The sequence below is a fragment of the Monomorium pharaonis genome, chromosome 1 (genome assembly GCF_013373865.1).
Source record: "Monomorium pharaonis isolate MP-MQ-018 chromosome 1, ASM1337386v2, whole genome shotgun sequence".
Lineage (NCBI taxonomy): Eukaryota > Metazoa > Arthropoda > Insecta > Hymenoptera > Formicidae > Monomorium > Monomorium pharaonis.
In genome coordinates this window covers 26,140,181-26,158,768 of record NC_050467.1, presented here as the reverse complement: position 1 = coordinate 26,158,768, position 18,588 = coordinate 26,140,181, and the positions used below count along the sequence as shown (strand labels likewise).

At 35.9% G+C, this 18,588-nt stretch overlaps 3 protein-coding genes across 9 annotated transcripts in view; 1 reads left to right on the top strand and 2 right to left on the bottom strand.

Annotated features, from left to right (window-relative positions):
* LOC105837396 (LIM domain-binding protein 2) overlaps positions 1–18,588 on the bottom strand; it is a 156,759-nt gene that overhangs the window by 3,270 nt on the left and 134,901 nt on the right. For 4 of the 7 annotated variants that reach the window (XM_036283018.1, XM_036283022.1, XM_036282998.1 and 1 more), the window contains 5 exons: positions 17,913–18,116; positions 16,228–16,360; positions 15,290–15,414; positions 14,950–15,189; positions 14,416–14,549 (listed from right to left, as the gene is read on the bottom strand). In XM_036283018.1, the coding sequence (XP_036138911.1) occupies positions 14,448–14,549; positions 14,950–15,189; positions 15,290–15,414; positions 16,228–16,360; positions 17,913–18,116 (804 nt within the window). In that variant the 3' untranslated portion in view covers positions 14,416–14,447. Of the gene's footprint in view, positions 1–14,304; positions 14,308–14,415; positions 14,550–14,683; positions 14,801–14,949; positions 15,190–15,289; positions 15,415–15,795; positions 16,361–17,912; positions 18,117–18,588 lie in introns of those variants that run through there. The other 3 variants (XM_036283003.1, XM_036283013.1, XR_004962234.1) reach the window with 3 other exon arrangements.
* LOC105828310 lies at positions 124–1,785 on the top strand. The gene is made up of 4 exons (XM_036289917.1): positions 124–341; positions 519–585; positions 1,345–1,402; positions 1,511–1,785. Exons 2-4 carry the CDS (start codon positions 553–555, stop codon positions 1,783–1,785), a joined length of 366 nt encoding a protein of 121 aa, XP_036145810.1. The 5' UTR covers positions 124–341; positions 519–552.
* Positions 12,682–14,318, bottom strand: LOC114254516. The gene has a single exon (XM_028191036.2). It carries the CDS (start codon positions 14,316–14,318, stop codon positions 13,878–13,880), a length of 441 nt encoding a protein of 146 aa, XP_028046837.1. The 3' UTR covers positions 12,682–13,877.

Sequence of the window (18,588 nt, the reverse complement as noted above, 5' to 3'; positions counted from 1 at the left end):
CCCGAAAACTAAGGGTGCGTTCCACTTAAAGCTCGCAACGACCGTGGAATCATTTCATCCTTGTTGGTTATCAAATATTAAACAAGGATATAAGCAACGCTCGCGAGCGTTGCGGGCATTAAGTGGAACGCACCCTAGATGAGAAAATGTTGGTACTAACAAAATTCTCTAGGCAATGCAATTTCAATTTCCGCAGGTTGGTAACACTGTTGAAGTAGTAAATCCGGACCGCGCGCGAGAATGACGTCGTTTCATTCCATCCTTTTGCATATCGCTGTGAGAACGTAACGGGCGCAAGGTGGATTGGCTCCGGAACAAGCGGCATCGCGAATCTCTTATTGGTAAATATAACACGTATCATTCTTGCCTTGTAATTCATTCAAACGCGTATCTGTCAACACTTGTTTGAGCGAAGATCAAACTCGATTCGTAGCGACATGTCAATCGTGATACGCGAAGGTGATTGCGCGGGAAGAAATCCCTTCGCCATCTTAATCGCATTCCTTTCTCATTTGCAGATCGCGGCAAGTCTGATATGTGGAATGTGGACCGATGCCGGTGCCAATGTCGCGCCATATCTATTCTGTAAGTACAGTCAAATCGTACTTGATCCTAAGTTTCCAGTTTTAATTTGCACTCAAGCCTCGTCTACAATGGTCGCAAGCAGCCAGTTGCGACTCGCGACAGCCAATGACTGTCGAAGCTTGAACTAAAAACTAGACGTTCATTGGCTGTCGCAAGTCGCAACTGGCTGCTTGCGACTTTTGTAGACGAGGCATCATGCATTTTCCATATATTGGACAATAATACGTATTGCCCGTAATATCGAAAAGACAGTTGTCGCATCATCAATTATTCGTGTGGGCAATCGACATATAAGGACGCGTACTCAACGACGCCAGTATCGAATCTTTTTGCACCATCGTGCTGCACGGAGAGGATGACTGGCAGCAAGGTTGCTGTAAAAAGATTCGGCGTACCGACCCCGCGGGGCGGCGTTACTTTTGGCGCGTGAAGTTAATCGCGCGACGCGGCGTCACTTTTGACGCGTGAAGTTGACCGCGCGAGAGTGACGAAGCCGTTTCACTCCACCTTTTTGCGTGTCGCTGTTAGAACGTAACGGACGCAAGGTGGATCGGCTCCGGAAACCATCGCGAATCTTTTAATTGGTAAATATAACACGCATCAAGCTTGCATTGTAATTCGTTCGAACGCGTATCTGTGAACGCTTGTTCGAGCGAAGATCGCGACTCGTAGCGACATGTCAATAGGTGATATTGCGAAGTCGATTGCGCGGGAAGGAATCCCTCCGCCATCTTAATCGTATTTCTTTCTCATTTGCAGGTCGCGGCAAGTCTGACATGGATCGGTGCCGGGGCAAATGTCGCGCCATATCTACTCGGTAAGTCATATCTGCATTGTAACTTGAGCTATGTTCCCAATCTTAACTTTCTGTTTATGCATTTTCTATATATTGGACAATACGCGTTACTCGTAATATCGGAAAAAGACGGTCACATCATCGATTATTCATGTGGGCAATCGACATGTAGAGACGCGTATCTAGCGATGCCAGTATCGAAACTTTCCATCGTCGTATTACACGGAGAGGATGGATGCTGCAAAAAGATTCGGCGTATCGCGCGTCGCGGCGTCACTCGCTTGCAGTTGATCGCGCGAAAGAGACGAAGTCATTCACGTCAGCTTAATTTGCGTATCACTTTCAGATCGCGACGAACGCAGAATGGACTGATTCCGGAACAAGTGGCATCGCGAATCACTTAATTGGTAAGTGTAACACATATCAATTTTACGTTATAATTCGGTATTTATTAATATTCGTTCAAGTGAAGATCGCCCGATTGCGCGACACTCGATCAATTGTGACGTGCAACGTTAATCGCGCGGGAAAGGAATTTTTTCGCTATCTTAATGTGCGTTCTTTTCTCATTTGCAGATCGTGACAATCTTGATATAGATCGCTTCCGGGGCGGATGACATTGCGATATTTATTTGGTAAGTAGCATTTACATTGCAGTACTTGATCAGCCGATAATATATGACAAAAGCATTGCGCTTTTAATTTCACATATTTTTTTCCGTATATTGAACAGTAAATAATAGACCTGTCTTTTATTTTTGATAATTATTATCTCATATTGTAATATTAGAGTGTGTAACTTAATATTACAAGCAGATATTTGCGTTATTATAATTGCTAAAAATCTGATTGTTGTAAAAATATCAATTAAGAATTTTAATTTATCAAAGAAAAAAGAATATGTTTATATTTTTTATCAAGGCTTAAGTAAGTTAATATAAAGGGATTTCTTTTTATAAAGTCTACGAATAAATTTTTTAAGTTACTTTTTTTCAAAAGCAATTCATTTAAAGAAATTTATTCATTATATTATTTCAAATAATTTAGTTATTAATCATAAGAAAATAAAATATTTACAACGAAAATTAATTTTACTTGTGCAATCTATATATTTTAATCTATCAAATAGAAATAAGTTAAAATTGTTAACTTATACCTTCATATTCAGGATTAAATAATATGATCAAACTTTTTTCTTTACAATAATTTTTCTTAAATAAAATATTGTTCAACAGCAATGCATATGCAATATAGAAAATGTCTTAATTGTTAAATGTTTACTACGAGTAAGTGTCACAATGTATTTTTTATAAATAATTTTGTATTTAAGTATTATTATTATTGTATTTTTTATCGGATATTCTCGCTTGAATATTATATAACATAATTAACTTCAAAGCTCGGAATTAACAGTGTGGCTGACTGAACGTGTCTACTTGAAGGTACCAAATATAACGTAGTTAAATAAAAATAATAGGATAAAGTGTACGGTTTATTATTTTTTTGCAATATATTGAAATTGTCTGAAACACAACAAAGTTTCCAGACTATAATGCCACGCTGATCAGGGCAGCAATCATGTAACTTTTTCCTTAGGGCGGAAACGTGAAAAGTTTCATGTAACTATCTCTTTCTATTAGTGTTAAATAGAAAGAGATAGTAATTTGAAACTTTTCGTTTTTCCGCCCTAGAGGAAAAATTACATGATCGATACCCTGTCGATGACATGATCACAAGCTGCAATATTGGAAATATGTTTATATAGATGGTTAAGGATTATTTGTAAGAATTGTCTTAATATATTTAGTAATTGTCATTCTATGTAAGCCGGATATATGGATAAGACACAGAAATATACCGATATGGCTCTTAGTTAAATTGAAAAATTAATTGTTTAAAGTAATTATTTAAGTACTTTGTTGTTTCCGAAACAATTTATTATAATTAATACAATTCTTTTCATACATTCACAAAGATCACATTAAAAAAATTTGTTATTTGTAGCTAAATTATAATTGTACGTTTATAATTATGTTTATTTTCTTTTACAGTTATTGATAATAAACCTATTTTGTCCGTGTTTCACTTAATGTTTTTGAAATATACATTTATGTGCCAGCTTGTAATGGGAAAAAGCGGGGCTTTTATGGAAATTGTGAATGTGGTCTATAGTCTTTAAGTAACATAGGCTGTCACCTGCAAAGTTAATAAATCTGAGAAATTTCCGTAAGAGCCACGCTTTTATTTCCCATTACAAGCCGGCACATGATTATATGTTCCAAGAGCATTAATTAAAACATGGGCAAAGTAGATTTATTATCAACAACCGTGAAAAAAATCAATCAATATAATTATAAATGTACCATTACAATTAAACTACAATCTTAACTGTAAAATAGCAATAAATACAATGCTATATTAAATTAATGTACAGAAAATAAAAAATAAACTATGGGATGACGTATTGTACCATTTACAAAAAATAAGTTAAAAAATCAAAAATATAATTTTGAATGTGATCTTCGTAAATGTATGAAAAGAATTGTCTTAATTAGAATAAATTATTTTGGGAACAAAGTATTTAAATACTTACTTTTTAGTTTTCGATTTGATTAAAAGCCTTATCTGTATATTTCTGTGCCTTATCCGTATGCCCAGCTCGCATAGAATGCATGACAGTTACTAAATAGACAGACGTAGAGATAATCTTTCTCCATATAAACATATTTCCGATATTACAGCCTGTGACCACGTCACTGGTAGGCCAATTTGGTGACATTGTTAGATTTATACTTTATAATAGTTTTAGACATGATTTAACGTGTTTTATCTATTTCCAAATCCAAAAAGATGAAGAAAAGTGATGTATACACATGTAAACTATTGAATTAATCGTTTTACTTGTAATGTTTACTTTTAATTGTAGATTTAAATTGATAAACGTTTTTGAAAAGATTCTTATTAGTCTCAAAAAGGCGAACAATTTTCAAAATCTTACTTGAGAAACTCTAGTCATCGATTTCCACTAGCGTTATGTTTAAACAAAGTCGTGCGAAAAAAATTAATTAATGTTAGAAATAATAATAAATTGGACCAAAATCGAATCACGCGGATACTTTTAATTGTAGCAGTCGGAATTGCCAGAAGATCAGGGACAACGATGACACAATAGGCGGGATTTCGGATATCGTTTTTTTATTAACGTTTTATCAGTTACAATTTTGATTACATACACATAATGTGGAGTCGTCTTTAAACACACGGCTGCTATGATACAAATGACGAGGATAAAAATTTGGAGTGCGTAAAAATGTGATTGGATGACAATTCGCTCTTTTGCTCCTCTCTCCCTCCTTTTCTCCCTCCCTTCCACCCCCGTATTTTCGCCACTTCTCCTTTTTGCTACTTCATTGGTCATGGCGATGGGCCAACCTTGAACGTATATTAATATAATATACCGAGTTTTTGGCCCATGTCCACTAGAGTACAGGGTAGGTAGGTATGATATCCTTGATCGCAATTAAATCGTCCCTAATTCACTAATATTTTACACGCAATGTCGGTGCGCGACATCATCGCTCAAGACTGGCCCGGCGTTAGACGAGTCCGATCGACCCAGCCCCAATCTCGGGATCACGTTTCCTACACCGAGACCACGGAGAGAGGCTACCGAGAGCCTCCGGGTGCCAAATTCAGAGGACGGTATTTACAGAGGGAATTTACGGAATATAGCGGGTCGAGGCCGGCAAACGCGTCTCGCCGCGAGGGATATTACATTTACACGGAACAACTCCTCGTCTCTCGCTTGTAGATGTCGAGGAAACAATACGCCAGTCCAAAAGACGTCCGAGGAATATCTAGAAGGCCGAGGCGTCTTTTCGGAATTTCGTGCACCAACGATCTTGTTATCAATTAATTTCAATTCGGCTCCAGCTAATGCAAATCAAAGAATTTTCTATCTAAACTAATAGTTACATTCAATGGAAGGTAGCTGTATCAACATTCTCGATTAAGCAGCCTCTGTAAATAACACTCTCTTCTTGACGTACAGTTCCTTAGAGTTTTGTTGTCAATATGAAACGTGTGTATCTGAAACTGCACACACAGAAAAATATCAGTTTTGCTACTTACAAAAAAACAAGTTTTTTTTACTCAATTAAGTTTTATTCTTCAGCAACGGTTATCTTTAACAAAGAATATTTTCTTGATGTTATCACACGCAAATTTCAAAAAACAACTTTTTGTCTTTTCAAACTAAAAAAAAAGATTTATATACTTTCAGAGAATATCATAAAATTTTATTGAAAAAAAGAATTGGAATAAATAAGCAAATCGTATTATAGTTTTATTAATTTAATATTCTTGAGATTAAAGTACTAAATTATCAAGATTTAGAATATATTTTGAATAAATTGGATGCTTATGATAAATGCATGATAGGTTTGCAAATATATAAACTTGTGAAACTAATACTTGAAACAAGTAATAATTACTTGATTCAAGTAATTTACAACATTTTTCTGTGTGTAATTGTAATTTGATGAAAAGTCGTTCAAAAATGTCCGCTTCACAATTCTCAAAATCACATTTTCCTTTCGTGTGATCAAACGATTCGAATTTGATAGCCGTTGTTGACATGTGTACTCGGATCTGCAAAGACAAAGTGAAACTTAGGGAAATACCAAATAATCGATGACGCGTTTGAGAAGAGGTCCTCTGAACTTGGAACAACAACGGCAGTTTGCCTTTATGCACGTGTACATTGCACTTAGCAACGAGTGGCACGTTATCTCTTGTTCTTTCTCCCTTTATCATTATAAATATAATTAATTATCATCAATAATTATTTCGAATATTATCCTTTAAGAACATCCCTTAAACAGTATCAAGATGCACAAAAGAGTGACGAAGCTAATCGGTCCAGGATTGTGGACGCGATACGCGACTTCCATAATGCTAATCCTATTTCTTCCGGTTGGTGAGTGTGATATGCAATTTGATTTGTAAAAAGTTTTAAATTGTGTGAACATACATAGAAAAAAAATTAATATTAATTACATTTAAAAAAAAGTTTAATTCAATTTAAAAATATTAAAAAGTTTATTTCTTGTCTTTTTAAATATTAAAAAATGTTTTAATTTTAAAGATTAGTCCAACGACTTCGAGATTTGGTCAATGTACAATTGAGACGGCGAAAGTAAAAAAAATAATTGCGATAGTCGTTCAGTTGCTCCATCTAAAACTCGCGAATATTACTTTTGAATACGACATACTCTTCTCCCTGAGCCAACATGTACTCGAGATCTTTTTGATTTAAAAACCGAACTATTGTGATAGTAAAATTTGAAATTCACATGTGCATAATTACATTCTCGGAAAGTAATTTTGTATATATAGAATTTTCTCTTAAAATTTACCATTAAAATCATAATTGTGAGACAATATAATTTTTGAAGAATGTTACAATAATATGATGTTAGTAAAATTTTAGTTCAAATTAATCAACTATTTAAAAAGAGAATGCGCAGAATTATACTTTTGTTTGGATAAAAAACAACAATACTGATTACGGCGAAAAAAAAGATAAATGTTTGGACTCGACAAATAATTCTATTTTCCTTTACAATTTCTCATTTTCTGACAAAATAGTAATCGTTTCACATACCATAGCTCATGTATCATTAATCAAGCGTATGGTACGACGGGAGTGAATGAGTCAATTAAATGAACATGGTACTCGCGGCATTTGCTGATGAACGCTAGATGAACAGTTCGTTTATTAACAGTCTATCAAATATCTATTAATCGCGAATTGCAACGACATCGCGATAATACGGCTGGCAAATGTCATTCGTGCTAAATCTTGTTGATGAATAGAAATTAAGCTAATCGAGCGCTTGCTGTTTATCAACCGGCGGCTTCGTGAATCGCACGTGATATGCGCGTTCGCAAAAGGTTTAATTGAACGTTATCGTTTTAGTACGTTTAATGATGCAGCTTACCATGTAAATCTGGCGTGAATACATTAAATTTCTCTGTCGTGATTTTGTAGCATCCTGTAGTAACCACGAAGTAGGATACTTCCAATTATGTATTATTAAATGAAATAAAGATTCAAGACTCAATGCATGTTAATCGTCTTGAATTTATCAATTAAATTTATCTAAAAATTAAAATCGATTCTGAGTACATAACTTCAGTTTAACTTGATTTCTATTAGTCTAGAGAGAATTTTACAATTTTTATTGACATATATTATAATGTAAATCATTCAATTTATTCCACTTACACTCTTAAATGATTGTTTGAAAAAGATAAATATGTGCTTGAGATCAGAAATTAATAATTATGTATATAATAAATTATAGATAAAAAATTTCCGAAAAGAAATGCTAATCAGAAAATATGTGAGGAGTGCTATACTCGTGCCTCGAAGCTGCATTATATTGCGCCATGTACGAATCAAAGGTAATTTCAACCGAATTAGATGAAAATAGAATGACTCATCAATGAAATTGCAAACGGCTCTTTGATTGCTCCGAATACCGAGGATTATGCAACAAAGACCGCAATTAGTGCGAATTTGCGTTAAATAATTAAAAGTATTATGCGTATGTCGATGACTTTTTCAAGTATGTTACGCGTATCTTTCGTTTTCGTGGACCTTTACAAGTAGTTAGCTGCGCATTTCGCGTGAAAATAAAAAGCGCGACTTCAAAGGCAAAAGCGTTTAAATATCATCCTGACAATTCCCCTGATTGCCACAGCGAAAACTCGTATATTACTACAATAAAATCGAAATATGTTCCTTTTTTCCAAAAAAAAATGCGTTTTTCATACCTCGTAGATGCATATGTTCCAAGAAATGCACAAAAAAAGAAGCAAAACGCACGTGACCTCGTAAGTCATCCGTTTATGATCAACTGTCATTCGTGATGGATACTTTCACCGAGTTTGTCAAGAACCTGTACGAAAAGAATTTTCTCTTAGAATTCATCGTCAAAATTATGACAGTCATGGAATTGTTCCAATGTTCGAGGGCCAATCAGAGTCTTAATTCGCTTTAAGCAATTCATCTTTTTCCGAAATAGATTTTATATATAACGTGGTCTTGAAAAAATTTTATTATAATGGTAGTAAAACTTAATTGTATTTATTAAACTTTTAGAAAAAAATATAGTAAAAAAAATTTTCATATAATTATAAAGTATAATTAATATATGAAACGTATATTTATTTTAATTGTATTTTAATAAAGTATTACTAAAATTATAATAAAGTTCTTTAAAGACTGTGTTGTCATACAATTACTGATTTTGAGGATAAATTCTAAGAGAAAATTCTCTCTTTGTACAATCCATTCAACTCTCCTTGCGCATAATTAAAAAACGGAATAATTTCAAAATTAAGTCTTTCAATCACGAAGATGATGACTCTATCGCAAAACTTTTTTGTTTCAGGCTAAAATAACTTTTAGTAAAGATATGAAAAAAGCAATAGAGATTTAGCTAACAACCAAAATGCAAAAAAGATGATTAATGCTGGTAATAACTTTAAGAGAAAAAAATTTAACAGAAACGAGATATTTGTTTTAAATTTTCATCGGTCTGTTCCAATGTCCGAGGACCAATCTCACCAGAGCCAACTAGTAGCTAATTCGTTTTGAACGGTTCTTTATATCTTTTCGAAGCTACATAAAAAGAGACGAGGAACCGATAAAGTACTCATCGATTAGAATCAATAGTAATCGATAAAACCGGCCGTAAATGTTCATTAGTTCACATCTTGCGATTGCTTGCTTCCCTGTGAATAATGTGACTAGTTCGACACTGCGGAATGTTTAGAAAGATTTCGCTTTGCGTTGAGACGAGGCGCCTTTAATCGTACCTCATGGACGCGTTACAGATAGGAACGAGGAGATCGTCGAGAGTACGTCCTTTCCTTATATGGAGAGCGAGTAGTCGTGCCGCTCGAGGCTGGGCGATGCACTTTCTCCCGGCATATGATCTTAAAAGTCCCATACGTTTGCCGCCTCCCCGCGCGACTTCGCCGCAACGTTACGCTGCCGCGCTTTATCACGTTATTAGTTTATTTTCGACCTCATCGTGTAGATAGGTCTACTACTTTCGAGTTCGGCTCTAAGCCCGTGGAGTGTTATAATTTCCGGAGCCTTCGTGTGCTGCGCTAACAATTAAAAATTTGTTCGCCTATTACTTATCATTTCGTGTATTTTTTGTCGTAAATTCAATTCACATATTAGGGTATAATAATTAATTAATTAATTAATTAATTATAATAGTGTCATTATAATTCGTAATAATATACAACATTTTTCAATAGATCATTTATGCTAAAACCCACTGCATGCTCGTGTCGAAGTTACTTGCATTCTCTCCCACACTCTCTCGCGCATGCACGTGTGCATACCGTGCGTACATACATGCGCCGACATGCATACACATACGCTCTTTTAACACGTGCACTTATCTCTCTCTCTCTCTCTCTGTCTATCTATCTATCTATCTCTATCTCTCTCGCTCCTTTTATGCGATCTCAATTGAGCTCTTTTTCATTCTTTCTCTATACGTTCAAGTATATTTCACCAAGTATATCTTTCTGCTACTTTCGCACACTATCACGCCGTGGGACTGTACTGGCTTCACGCGTGGCTTATCTAACTAATTCATGATTCAAGTGTGATTTAGATGTGTGTGTGTGTGTGTATCTGTATGTAAACATGTACTCGTACGTATATATGTATAAATTCGTGCACATTGACATGCACACGTATTTTTTTTTCTTTGAAAATTTATTACAATTACAAGCGTATTCTTGTCTCTCGATACATTCTACATGTAAGTATATATTCATATGTGTAACCTTTTGTTGCAAAAGAAGAAAAAAGGTATGAAATTAATGTGTGGCAAAAACTGAGGAAACAACAAGAAAGCATGACATTTCCTTCTTTAAAAGGAGAGAGAAACAAAAATAATACAAATAATCCTTTTATGTCGTATGTACGTGTACATGTATGAGTACGCGCGCGCGCATGTGTGTGTGTGTGTGTGTGTGCATGTGTGTGTATTTTGTGAAATAATGATCTTTGTACATATTTTCAAATGTATTCCCGCGCGATATTGACATAACGAGGATGCGAAAGATGCTCTCGTCTTAGGAAGACGTCGAGGTCATGCGTTCAAAAAAAAAATGTTCAATTTTAAGATATGAAAAAATTATTTTATTTCTCCTTCCATTTTTTAAACACTTAAAATATTTTAATTTTAAATGGTATTTACATATAAAACATTAAAACGTTTAAAACTGAAAATTTTAACTTTAAACGTTTTAGTGTTTTAAATTTAATTATCGTTTAAAATTAATACATTTAAAAACGGAAAAAAATGAAACATTTTATTTTAAAATTAAACATTTTTGTTTAGTGCAAAAGTAACGAAACGTCGGTGTTTCTATGTAAAATATATCGCTCCCTCGTCGTCTTTTTCCTCCTATTGTTCCCTCAATAAAATCCGACGAATGTAGGACAAACTATAATCCGTCCGTTTAAAGATTCCCAAGAATAGTTTGATTTAAGCCTCAAAATGCCGCTTATTGCTCGTTTTTTGAACACTAAATCCAACAGTAACTGGACAAACCGTAATTCAGGCTTAAACTTCTATGAAACAGAAAAAATCGAAAGCTAAGGAAACTTTCTCTCCAACTGCGACGAGGCGTGGATTCGTTAAATTAGTTAATAACAATGATATGAAAACGGTGTGCGCCACAATCCACGAATAGGCTTCGCGATTTGTTAACGCGGAGTGATTTGCGAGATCAAAGCAACATTTTTGAGAGACAAATTACTTATTTACTTATGTCCATGTATTGTGTACCATGTTACATACAAAGAGCTTATATTCCAAAATCGAAGCAGAGCTCGTACCTACGTCATGCCCCAAGCAATTTACGTCAGTCACGCGGGAAAACACTGACAAATCGCAATTCATGTGATGTATAGTAATTATAACTAAAATGATGTTCCCCTTTCTTACATTTCGACGCATGTGTAACTTCGAATCTCGTCAAACATTTTTTCTTCCACAATACAATGAGAGACATCATCATACATATATCAGAAAGATACGATATATCAGAATACAAGATGCGTATGAATACAATTTAAAACTATTCGATTTCTCGTTAATTCTCTAAAATTGGAACAAATCATTTGCAATGAGTCAGTGCATAAATGACAATAAAATAAATGATTCAAGACCCGAAGAGCCACATTCACTCATAAAAGAAGTATTTAATTTCAAGATAACAATATGGCTATTTCTCGGTTCCATTTTTTTAAATGCTTGCATTAAACAAGTATTTAATTTTAAGATATTAAAATGTTTTATATCTGTCTCCGCATATTAATATTTAAAAATGTTTTAGTTTCAAATGATATTTAGAATGTTTAAAACACTAAAACGTTTAAAGTTGAAATTTTTAACAAATAAAAAAGACAGAAATAAAGCGTTTTAACGTCTAAAAATTAAACACTTCTTTTTTACGTGTACAAATATTTTTAAATGTTTATATATAAGTTTATACATAAGTTAAAGTTTTTTTTTTCCCCAAAACAAATGTTTACAAATAATAGATATTTAAAATGCTTTAATATTTTTTCCAACTAATTATATAATTTAAAAGTTTTAAGTATTTAAAAAACAGAGACGAGAAATTAACATTTTAATATTTTAAAATTAAATATTTTATGAATTAATCATCAAGTCGATGATTTTATCGATGATTCAAATAAAAAGTTTCTTTTTAAAATTCTTACAAAAATCATCTGAGAATGTTAAAAGAAGGGAACATAATGAATCACAAGCAGCAATATAAAAATAGGAACATATGCGAATATAAACAAAATGAGGAACATAGACATGATGTTTAAAAGTAACACGCAAGGAACTTGGTCCGGATTTACGTGTATATATTGTACGTTTTTGTGTGTGCATTCATGTGCCTGATATACATTGATATATGAAGTATCGAATCATCACGCGCATTACTTATCTATCAAATAAAACGATACGGTCCTAATGTTGTCGTTTAAAAGTCTCATTAAAAATCGAAAAGTATAATCGGATTAGTGAACGTAAAATATTCACTTAGGTATATAAAGTTAGAATTCACATATAACTTGTAAGACGTGGGTACGTGCTGTGCTATGTGTGTCGTACCGCAACATATTCTAAACGTAAAACACGAGGCTTGTGTTTACAAATATTTGAAAAAACATTTTTACATTTTTTTTCTTTCCTGCACCGTGGGGATCGATTCCGCATCTCGTCTCAATTTTAAAAGAAAGCTTTATTCTTATATTCCAACCGTGGTTTGAACCTTTGGAACGAAGTCTCTCTTATATTTAGTGTGCAAAATATTCTTCCCGTGGTTCATCAAATAATTATTATTATATATAGTAGTAATAAAGGATAAAATTCTATAAGGAGTCTTCGGGACAATCAACGAGGCTGCGCAATAGTGTTCGGTCCCCGCGCTTAAAAATCTTCAAGTCGAAGTTGACTCTATCACTTTTTCCTCTTCACTTTTTCTCTGTCTCCGTTTTACTCATTCATACCCTCTTGCATTCATAGGTCTCTTTCTCTCTCGTTTTCTCTTCCATATACCCCGAATTTACTGTCACAACACGCATTCTGCCTAACTTGCACACCGACGTTTGCACAAATACGTACTTACGATATAGTTCTTACAATATTTTATATATATATTTATATATATATATATATTCATTTACTCTATTAATTATATCAATACTGTTGACGGATAGAGATTCATTCACAGATCGCATCAGAGCGAACAATCGTCTCTGACGCGTAACGTGGCGTTAATATTCCTTTTGCTTGCTTTGTCATCTTCTTCATCTGCAAGCAATATTCTTCAACCGCCCAGTTACATCGTTCCATCTTTTATATTTAACATAATTTTTGACATAAAGTTTTTGTATCACACACTAAAACATTCGATCTCCTCTATCCTAGAGATCGTCATCTGTCCGCACGGTGCTTCGAAGCGATATAGCGATCCACACAATAAACGGATGCGACCGCCATTCTCACTTTCTCCTATTTGTAGACCTCGTCATCCAGTTTCTTAGCAATCTTCCTGTGTCGTGCCGGATTCGGAAACACCGCGCGTCACCTCCCCTCCGTTCGAGAATTAGAAAAACCATAAAAACTCGAGCAGATACCGCCGCGTATTATCCGTCCTCGTTTTCATCCTCGACAGTATCGCAGCACCAACAACGACATCAGCGGGTCGTACAATCTGGCGTAAAATTTACCTATCGGTGAATCGGAGCACTTTTGCGCCAGCACAAACCACGTTTCCTGCTCACATCAAGAGTTCTAAACGTCGTTTTTTGGTCCGATCCTCTCATTTTTCCGCGCAAAATGACCGTTAATTACGTTCTGTTAAAATATAATCATTTGTGACCGCGCTGCGCGAGGAAATACTCTATCTGCTGTAGACAGAGCAGTTGCTGCACCAAGCTCTGTAGCGGGTCCTGGCCTGGCTGGAGTTGGCCTGGTTGCTGTTGCCCTTGGAGCCCCTGCGGCTGCATCAAACCTCCACCAGTAGGTTGAGCAGACGTAGGCGGCAGCATTGCAGTGCCCGGACCCGACTGCTCGGCCAACAACTGTCGTTGCAATTGCTGCGCTTGATAATGAGCCACCGCCATTAATTCCGAGGACTCCATGCCCATCGAGGCGGCGGCAGCGGCGGCGGCGGCGGCGGCGGCCACGTGACCCAACTGCGAATGCTGCTCCGGATGATGATGACCCGGTGGTGGTGCTATCGCTGGCAAGCCACCGGGCTGGCAGGCCAACGTCGGGAGCATGCCAACGTGTGACAACCTGCCAGTCATGGAGCCAGCCGCGGAGGCCAAATAGGCGGCGGCAGTGGGGAGGCTAGGATTCTCGCCCCGCTAGGGAGCCACGTTCTTGGGCCTGCGCCCCCGTCGCCCCCTGGTGGGGGGGCGCGGGGACTCCTGGCCTCACTGGCTCACCGCGGGGCTCTTCTTGTCTTGCTGCTGCTGACTGGCATCCTGCGTCCCTTGTACACCCGCGGCCGCGCCCGTCTGACCACCTTGGACTCCCTAAAGCAGCAACACATAAGGGTGCATTAGTACCTCATTACGACGCGCTTTGAAGAGTATTCTGATAACTGACCTTTCCTTTGATATACCTTTTATTAATACCGTTTTCTTAAATTTTATTTTTCTTTTCTTTAATCTTCTTTCGAGCCAAGAGCATCTTTCTTTAGTTTTTGGTTTTTCCGAGATAGCAACTGAATACATCAACCGATCGATCTCCAAATTGAGTTGGAAAGTAAGTATTGTTTCAATATCTGATATCAGTTATTTTAATAAATTAGTTCAATTAATTTAACAAAATTTGAAACTTGTTGAAATATTTTTATTTATTCAAATAAATTGTGGGCATGTATAGGTACATTCTTTAAACTGAAACTAATTTGCTGTAGAAAAACAGGTTTACCTGAGAGGGACCTCCCTGTGGTGGACCAGGACCGCGATCTGGTGGCCAGGAATTGCCTGGTGTTGGCTCCGAGTGGAATTGATGCGGATGAGGTGGCGGTCCACCGGACGCATCGTGACTATGAGGGTCCAGGTTATTTGCGGCATCGTACTGTGTATTTTCTAACCTTGTGATTAACCGTTCGTCTTCGTCCCCGAATTCTCCGCCCATCAAAGATGGTTCACCCACGACCATCACATCCTAGATCGAAATAAACAGACATTTAGTTAGCGTTTACTTCTCGGCAACGTTGCACGATCGATATGCTGACTTGACTGAGAAAACCAATCAAAAAACCTACCTGCGATGCTAGAGAAAAATTTGGTCCTGGTGAACGCTTTTTGCTAGGTGCAGGAGGTGCATTGTTGCCTGGTCCGGATGTGCTGCCCTTCCGCTTTCTTCTTTTACTAGCTGGCCGCTGAGACTCTAGAAAAGAAGACGCGTCATGAATATGATGCCGCGCACACTTGTCGGCCACGCTCGGCCACGTGTGTAACTACACACTGATAAACTTAAGAGCACTATCCAGCTGTGGACCTTTATCATTATCAAAGGTCTCTGACACGCACAAGCACAAGCATGCATTGATGGACAAACAAACACATAGGCATATGTGTCAAGTTTATTTCTATTCTTCTTTCACGAACTACTTTGCACTCTCAAGCGATGTTTACAGAGAAACACGTTTGACATCAGACTATTTGACGTTATACAAAGCTTGGTTCCACGGTTTTATTGAGTTTGAATGAATATCGAATAATTGCATGTGAGATGTGAATTAAAAGTAAAATAAGAAACGCGCTTTACGCACAAGTACAGGTACAATAAGCGGACGCTAGAAGTATCACACAATTTTAAACGAAAAATAACCGAGTTATTAATATCAATTAATGTAATTTGCAAAATTAAGAGAAAATGGAAATTTTAATCATGACTCAAGTAATTTGATCGCAGAATAACTCGAACATTTGGCTTGAATTCGATCAAGCAAGCAAAATTGTTCATAGGAAAGTCTAACTACTAGAAGATTTCAAATAGAAAATTGCCAAGTCTCATGCTCAACAAGAGAAAAACCGGCGGAACCAAGAATCACGACATAAAGTGATAAAAAAGATGGCGACAATAAATTGTCATGCGCCATTTCGCGGATAGCAAGAATCGATTTCACATTGTTTATTAAGATCGACGATCATTCGTCCACTGGCTGGTGCTTCTCATGTAAAGCAACTGTTCGTCTACCTCTCTTACCCGGCGGGGCAACTATCCTCTGCCATTTCTGGAACAAGGTCGTCTTCAGACAATCGCGGGGTGATAAAGCATACGCTTTATGCCTCGACATCAGTTCCTGCATTGGCTCCAGAATCACGCATAACTGTAAAAAAATCGCTGTATAAACATCAGTTTAATTTGATGTAAAATTACTAAACCATTGGTAAGGTACAAAATCTCTTGCGGGGATCCTGAGTGTACCAGCAAATGTGTAGAGAAAAATTTAAGTGATTCTAAACGTTTCTACAACATCCTAACATATTTAATATAAATTAAAATTTCTTTGAATTAAAGACTTAAGATTTTTCAGCTTGAAAAAGTGTAGAGAAGAATTACATGATTTTTCACTCATATGTATGTATATGCCTTTTAATAAAGCTCTTGCCATTGCTATAATCTCTTCAAAATAATAAATAATAATATATAAAATTGAAGCAATAAAAAAATAATTTGTTCTTAAAAAACATTTTGTATAATATTAAGATATAGAAAAATGTTTTAAATACAGTCAAATACTTTGAAATAATTAAGAAATGCTTACATATTAATCATAAACTATTTTCAAAGTTAGATTAACTTGTTATTGTGTACTTGCATTGTGTAAAAAGATAAATTTTTTAAAAAAGTTCTTGTAAATGTACAAATTTATCGATTCGTTCTGTACACATTCTTAATCTAAAAACTATATTTGAGTATATCCTTATTTTTGTGTGATCATCATTAATTATGCGGCGGGTGTGGAAGGTAAATAACATAACTATCACTTGAGGAATGAGTTTGAGTTTCGCACGATATCAATACATTTTATCCATAAATCCTAGCTGAAGATCGTTTCATCATCGGTGATTTTTCGCTCGTGTGAAAAAATTATTCAAGACGCGGTCGTTCTTACGCGTTTCCGAACATCGTGTACCAATTCAACAATGGGCGAAGACTTTCTCGACGTAACAATTGACGGGCTTTTTAAGTGGCTCGAGACGATACATGTGGAATGCGCGGCGATTTCCCTTCTCCCCTTCACCCCGGTGAAAGCGCTTCCGAGCGCAGAAAGAAGGTGGCTTGTAACCCGGATAGTCAGAGATACTTTCGAGAAGACAGGCGTACACACGCCGTGTTCTCCGACTACTAGCCGCGCATCGACACACCTTCCTACTGCAACAATTGTCCAACTATCACGTTTGTGATCGATACTTTTTCTCCCGTTATAAAAATCAATATACAACGAGTACTTTTTCCTGATATTTTAACAACCTGATGATTTCGCATGCGTTTTTCTCTTTTTATCTGAAACATTTTCAAACGGTGTAAAGATATGTTTCAGAGATCTTTGTATATTTATTTATAAATATTTAGAATGAATAAGGTCCACTTTTATTATTCAATAAAATTTATAAAAAATAAATTCATTGAATTTATTTTCTTTATTTAATCCATTTTCCTACAGTACCTCACTGCAATAATTAAAAATACAACTTGATTTATATTTATTTTTAGTCCGTGAGTCTTTCAGACTCGACCGCTTCGCTAACAAATTTTATCGTCAAGATAATTTAACAAGACAAAAAATCTCAATTCAATTTGGACGCGATTAATTTGACACACTGATGCATCAATGTAGAATTAAGACAAGTGCTGGTAGAGCGGAGAATACATACTCTAAGGTAGTTGAGAGTAAAGTTGGACATGCCCTGCCTGGTGATGTTTTTGCTAATCTGCTCAAGCATCGTTGGGTCCTGCTGCATACTGACAACACTCCTCGGTACGAGCTCCCGATGCGTCCTTACCGACATATGCCACGACTTTATCCTCATGAGGTCGTCAAAGGTGAACTCCAATATTAACCTACCCTCCGTTAACACCTAAAATAAGTTTCAAATGACAATATCAGCTCCAATTATTTCGAGGGCATTTGATTTCGCACGTCGCCCGAAAGAGAGTTCGCGGAACTTGAGCTTCCTGCTAGGAAACAGTTTTACCAAAATTACGAAGATCCAATTAAACTTTAATCCTTCCTATCTTTATGATATCTCTCTCTCTCTCTCTCTCTCTCTCTCTCTCTCTTTTCTTCAAGAAAAGAACAATCGACTTTTCCAATTGTATCAACCCAAGATACGGCACGCAGCAGCAGTCCTTAAGGCAATATAATTTATTTATATTAAAATTATATGTTCTATACAATTTTACTAAACTTTAGTAATAAACTTTTTTGTGGTCATTATTTATTTAAACTATAAAACTTGAGTTTAATTCTGATCGGGCTAGAGATATAGAGATAGTTATAATCAAAATCTAGCCATAAGGCAAGTATAAGCAAGATTCTTCAAAAAGAGT